Source organism: Acyrthosiphon pisum, chromosome X, assembly GCF_005508785.2.
Source record: "Acyrthosiphon pisum isolate AL4f chromosome X, pea_aphid_22Mar2018_4r6ur, whole genome shotgun sequence".
NCBI lineage: Eukaryota > Metazoa > Arthropoda > Insecta > Hemiptera > Aphididae > Acyrthosiphon > Acyrthosiphon pisum.
In genome coordinates, this window is record NC_042493.1 from 46,759,218 (window position 1) to 46,766,314 (window position 7,097).

The window sequence follows — 7,097 nt, forward strand, 5'->3', positions numbered from 1 at the left end:
ATACAGGAAATTAAAAAAAGACATGTAACCAGTATTTCACTTAATTTAAAAATTACCAAGAACGATGCAAATAGCTGGAATGTAGATACTAGATAGTGAACATACACCAAATAAATCTTATGTTGTTAAGCAAATTAACGAGGAAATATGTTGTGTAATAGTTTGTAGTACATGTAAAATATGCATTCATACATTTGAATGCACTTGTTTGGATTACTCCATAAAATCAATTATTTGTAGGCATATTCATATTATTGCACTAAGTCAGGAAAACTATACAACAAAAGTGGGCAAATCAGAATTAAATGACAAAAATAAACATACAATAGAAAAAAATTTATATACAAAAAATAATATACATATGAAGACTTTAATGAACACAAATGAAAATGAAAACTTGTATGAAATATTAAAAAAAAAAAAACTATGAGTACAGTAAATAAAATCCATTTAATTGAAGATTCTGATCACCTTAAAGAAGCTATTAAAAAGATAGATGCTCTCAATGCATTTATTGACGCAACATCAAAACAATCTGCACCAAGTAAAGAGTTCATTAAAATAAACAACGATCCACCTAATAAAAAAATAATTCCTCAAAGTAACTTTTTTTCTACAAAATCGAAGCGAAATAAACCGAAAAACAAATTATTTAAACCTTCTGAACTTAAAAGTAATGATTTACGAGATACCTTTTTAAATTAAAAATTAAAAATATTCTAGGAAAAATATGTGGAACATTCATATTTTAGAAACATTGTTATTTTGTTATTAGAACACTAAATAACAATTAAAACGATTTTATACTTTCTAAGGACATTATACTAACATTATACTATATCCCGTTTATACATTTTAGTTGATGAAGTCTGATTATTATTATTTTAATTTTTTTTAATTTTTATTATAATCAACGCCAGATGGCTTTTACAAAATTATACAAGCAAGAAAAACGTAGATAACAGATAAAGACTTAATATTATTATAGCAACATAAAAAAAACAAAACAAAACAAAACAATAGTAGTATTAAAACAATTATAGATAGGCAGTTTTTTTTTTTTATATGTGAGCCTCCGTACTAAACACTAAATACAATTTAATAATCTATAAAATTATTTGCATTATGCATCATTTTCAAAAGTGGGGCATTCATGGAGAAGTTAAACTTATTGGTGGGTATATAAAAATAAGACTGAAGCCTAGTATTACTAGGAATACGAAAACTAAGTTCTCCAAGAAGCCTTGGGGAATCAACTCGACCTGCGATCAGACCCTGAATAAAAGAGATACCAAAGTTATCACGCCTAACTGAAAGAGAATCAAGTCTCAGAGCTTGACGTATTGGCCCATAATCATGTGGTGGATGGGGGATGTTGAGGCAATGACCGGCGAAACTCATAAAACTATTTTGAACACGGTCAATCCGACAAATATCAACGGCGGTATATGGTGACCAAACAACAGACCCATATTGAATAACCGAACGGACTAATGCATAATAGAGAGCCAGAAGGCAATTGGATGAACTGAAATTGGATGAGTGACGTCTTATAAATCCCAAAACACGGAAAGCTTTGGTGGTCATATAATCAATGTGAGGTCTAAAATTAAGGGAAGGTACAAACAAAATGCCCAAATCATGTACCTGGTTAACACGTTGGATGGATGTACCTCCTAGCCTATAATCAAAAGACATCATTGACTTAGAGCGATAAAAAGTCATAACTTTACATTTAGATATGTTAAGAGATAAATTAAACGTATTACACCAACTAATGAATTTATCAAGGGTTTTTTGGAGAGTGAGGCAATCATTATTTGAGGTTATTGTGTGAAAGATACTGAATCATCGGCAAAAAGTAGAAGACGACAAGGGGAAACAGCTGAGCACATAGTGTTAATGAAAATATTGAATGATAGGGGACCTAAATGGCTACCTTGTGGAACTCCGGATGATGCTCGGAAGAGCTCAGATGACTTGCCAAAGAGGCTGACAAATTGTCGACGTTCACTAAGGTAGGAACTAAACCATGATAAAAGCGGCTCTCCAACACCTAGCCTGTCGAGGATATAAAGAAGTGCATTGTGGTCAATAGAGTCGTCGAAAGCTTTTGAAAAGTCAGTGTATATCACATCAACTTGATTACCCAATTTAAACGCCGCGTACATGACTGGTCGATGTCGAGCGACCAGGAAAGAACCCATGTTGATCAATTGATAAAGTGGTTAAGAAAGAGCGTTCGATTCGTTTGAGTACTATAAGCTCAAACAATTTACCTAGGAAAGGTAGGCCGGAGATGAGTCTATAGTTAGCAACATCAGCAGGATTACCAGACTTCAGAGGACGTTATACCCGCATGTGTTGTCTCAGTCTTACAAGTGCATAATATAGCAAATTATACACTCGGCAAAACACGTGTAGCTCCGTTGGTTTAAAAATTAGAGTGAATTGATCTCTTATAAAATCTAAAGGTAAGATTATTATCTAGACAACCTCATGAGATTTTTAGTATATTTTAATTTTTAAGTGAGTTATGAGTACTTTAAGATGTACAAACAATTTACAATTTTAAAATACCCATAGCTTGCTTTAAAATTAAAATATAATAAAAAGCCCATGAGGTTGTCTAGATAATAATCTTGCCTATAGATTTTATAAGAGGTCAATTCCTCTAATTTTTAAACCAACGGAACTACACGTGTTCTGCTGAGCGTAGAATTTACTATGTTACGCACTTGTAAGACGGAGACAACACATGTGGGTATAACGTCCTCTTAAATATTGGCGTAACTCGACTTATTTTCCACACAGAAGGGAAAACTCCCTCTAAAAGTGATTGATTAAAAATTAAGGTAACCGGTAAGCTGAGAGAGGCACGGCAGTGGTACAATAGATTGGCAGAAATACCATCCGGACCAGAACCACGAGCATTTGATAGGGATTTTAGGGCCGCGTTAACATCATCAATCGATATGGATAAGTTAGAAGGAAAGAAAGAAAATTGATGGTTTGTAAACTCATTGGATAAATCATTGGAAGTAAACCGTGGGACACTATATACAGATGAGAAGTGAGAGGCAAACAAAGAGGCAACTTGATCGCTGGAGGCCTTTGACTCCCCAGGATAGACCTCATCTGGTATTGTAGAGACACCACGTTTACAACGAATGAATTCCCAAAATGATTTAGGATTTACACACAAACACTCCTGCATGTTACGCAAATAGACACTATAGAGACGTTTCGATTCGAATTTACATTGTGCACGCAGTCTATAGAAGATTATCCATGTGCATCTCTCAGCCATGTAGCCCCAGCAAAGCAAAAGTAAATGCAAAAGCAAATTAGAACAGTTTCCATTTAGTGTTCAAAATTGAAAATATTAACTTTAATAAATAAAATCTTACCACTAAATATTGTTGGCACAGCATTCATTGTAAACCGGTTTCTGCTATTTGGATTTAAAAATATATTGTCTTCAATATGAACACCACACACTCTGTAATTTTTGTATAAAATAGCAGCATCTTTGTTTTAACAAATTTACAGTTTGACATTTTTCCATTCATTGTTTACATCTATAATAAATTAGTAACGCAACAAATTACAATGCATACTTATGAAAATTATAAAATAAACCTAATCACTCACCTCAATGGGTCGGTTGGAAATCTGAAGTAGCTAATGTTTTTCGTTCGTGACATTTTGTTGCTGCAACATTTTATTGTACAAGTAGTCATTTTTGAAAAATGTTTTAAACAAATCTGACGATAAAAATATTAAATACTATATAATAGCAATATTTTTTTATGGAATAAAAATTTATCGAAAATTCAATGTTTCGTTCATGTTTCGTCCTTTTAAACTGACGAGTGACATTCTGAAATTATATTGTGATAAAAAATTTAAAGCCAGAGGTATAAAAAAATGTACAAAAGAATAACTAAAGTAATATAATATTAATATAATTTATTTATTTATAAAAAATTTAAACAAGCTAAGCCCAGCATATAGGTACAAGATTGAACAAGGACCGCGTTGGTTTACAAGTAAAGTTTCGTACGTTGTACTTCTTATACATACATATAAATAGTAATCAAACAATATTCACATTATTATTAAGGTATACATTGAAAGAGATAATATTATTACAAATTAAAAAATTTACGTTATACCTGTGCACATGGCCCATTAACCTAATAATTGGGTCATAATTACCATAATTAGTACTATGGAATGGCACATAAAATGTATTAGAATTCCTAGTATGAGTATTGGGTACTAGAAAATCAAACTTATCTAGTACCTAGCTCAGAACAATTTATGACACCTTTCAATTTAAAAGTGAAACAAGGTCGAGTCTAATTCTCCTTATTTGTAAAGTTTCTATGTTGGTTAATAATAGTAATGGTAAATACGACGTGTGACGCTGGTGTTGGACACCACATTTATAAGCAAGAAACCTTAAGAAACGATTTTTAATCGCTTCTATAGCTTCAGTCGGACCAGACATGTAAAGAGACCAAACGACAGAGTTATAATCTAGCACAGAACGAACAAATGAGCAATACAGCGATTTTAGAGCAATTGGACTATTGAAATCAGAACATATTCTACTTACAAAACCTAACATTGAGGATGATTAATGATTTAATATGCATAATGATCATTAAACGATAAGGAAGAGTCAAAAAAAATTCCAAAATTTTTGATTTGAGAAACTAGCCAGTTCAATATCTTTTAACTAATACTTATAAATTTGAGTCAAGCACTTTTTTAAGTATGTCATAAGGTACGTTTATCAATATTGAAATAGAGTTTATTTAGAACAGACCAATTATTTTGTAGACTAAGGTCTTTCTGGAGCAATTTTGCATCATTGGGAGATTTAATTATACGGAGTATTTTTAAATCATCAGCAAAAAGTAGTAAGCAGGAATTTGTAATTTTTGCAGTGCTTCTCCTTAACTTTAAGTGAATTATTTTCGTTAGGTAATTACTTCAGTTAACTGTTGAGAAAGTTTTGTGTTTATTAAATAAACTTATTTTTGCACAAAAAAAACTTGTCTTCATTAATTTATCTAATTCAATGCAAATTCAATATTATAGTCAATTGTTTGTGATGAGTGTAATCTGAGCTTTAAATATAGGCATACATTATTGAGACACCAAAGAGTGAAACATAGTTTACAGAAAAAAAGTTACTAGGTACACATCGATCTTAAAAATTTCAAACGACATGGTGTAAAATTGAAAGCGGTTCATGGGTTTACTTTACACGTAAACAAGTTTCGGATTCATCGGTTATATTAAGGATAAACAAACATAATTAAATTACATTAAAACCTCGATAATTCGAATCGGTTGGGATCGAAAAAATTCGAGTTATAGAAAAAATTGAGTGTACTTATTGAAATGCAGGGGTGAAAATATTCCTTTGAGTTATCGAAAATTCGACTTATGTTAAACTTTTTAGACGTTTGAGTTATTAAGGTTTCACTGTAGTTTTAAATAATCTAATGTACCCAAAATTAAATCAAATTTAAATAACTAGCCGTCCTCAAGATTGTAGCCTTCAAATGAAGAAAAAACACAGATTGAGCATACAAGTGACAACATTGAATTATTGGTACTTATTTTAATATGCACTTTGGTTTATTAGCTGTTAACTCAATCCATCAATCCCTTTTCAGAATCAAATTTCTAAAAAAATATTATTTATTATAACATACTTCGTAAAAAAAAACTTATCTAATGGACAATTTATTCCAAAGTTCGAAATTTTAAACTTTGATGTAAAAGATGAAACACAATGGATAATAGTATACTCTTTTTCAAATGAGAACGCACCGGGTCGCGCATCGTTATCAGAGGCGGAACCACAAGCCCCTCCCACAAAATTAGTAATTAATTTCTGATTAGTCGCCAATGATCGGCTACTTTCGACGCCGCCGGGCATACAGAATGTTCAATTATTATTATAATTATTATCACCTACGTAGGCACCACCTACGACAGCTGAAACTGTCGGGAGTGGGGTGGCCATGCGCGCGTTTCGACCGGTTTTCGTCCGCCGCCCGGTGCGTTCTTATTTGAAAAAGAGTATAGCTATGATGAGAGAGTGCAAAACCAGACTCAGTTATTATTAAAGTAATTATTAATTTTTATTAAAAAATAGTAGGTATATCACCATAAAACGCCCTAGGAAATAGATGCATAAATGGTCCACTAGTATTTCTAGACTCTGCAGCAGATAGAAATGCATTGCAACTTGCAAGAATGTTTTCCACAAACAACACTGCTATTATGCATTTTTCATGTGCTTCAAACGGCCTGGAGATACCTTCAGGACTCTAGTTACAGAGTTCCCTTAAAGCACCGTCCGACGCTTTTTTGATGATTTAAATAACTCATACAATAAAATATTGACCAATTATTTGACTAATATCCACGACTCAAATCATATGTAGAAGGACTATTTCTGCAAAAAACTAAATGGGCTATTTGTTTAAGAAACAATTTCGTAATAAGAGGCCAAAATAGGTACAAACAATATAAGCAAAGCTGGAGTTAAAATTACGAAAGACGTTATCCTTGAAAGAACAAAAGCTTATTAACCAGTCCAACTAATTGTCTTTATCATTAATGACATGGATGCATTATATTAAATGACGATGTCAGCATCTCAGTCTCCTCGATATCTAAATGAAAGATTTTTTACTTTATCTAAGCAAATTAAGTCATTAGAGTTCCAACACATAAACAACACACTTTTTTTAGTTGATAATAAAGAAAAAGGTACTAAATACACCGTTGACTCTGGAATGTGTTCTTGTGTCCAAGGTAATACTAGAAAGCTATGCAAACATCAAATTTTTGTTGCGAGAAGTTTGAACATTTTTTACGGTTCCACTTCCAGTTCGGTTCCTAGAAAAACTGAAATTTCAGTTTAAAAAAAAAACTATAATTTCGGTTTCGGTTTCTTTTCGGTTTTAAAAAAAAACTATAATTTCGGTTTCGGTTCCTTTTCGTTTTCTAAATGTAGGTTCCCGGTTTATTTTCCGGTTTTTAAAAAACTAAAACTACGTTTCCTG

General features: G+C 32.0%; 1 protein-coding gene and 1 pseudogene across 1 annotated transcript; both read right to left on the minus strand.

The window, feature by feature from the left end:
• Positions 1 to 1,098: 1,098 nt before the first annotated feature.
• Positions 1,099 to 1,698, minus strand: LOC103310833. Its single transcript, XM_008190217.1, has one exon. The coding sequence runs from the start codon at positions 1,696 to 1,698 to the stop codon at positions 1,099 to 1,101; it is 600 nt and encodes a 199-aa protein (XP_008188439.1).
• Positions 1,699 to 3,320: 1,622 nt separating this feature from the next.
• LOC107885084 lies at positions 3,321 to 3,743 on the minus strand (annotated as a pseudogene).
• Between the last annotated feature and the right edge of the window lie 3,354 nt (positions 3,744 to 7,097).

What these genes read in the sequence shown, in the direction of transcription:
- LOC103310833 (XM_008190217.1), bottom strand. Translation starts at nt 1,698, where the DNA reads ATGTCTTTTGATTATAGGCTAGGAGGTACATCCATCCAACGTGTTAAC.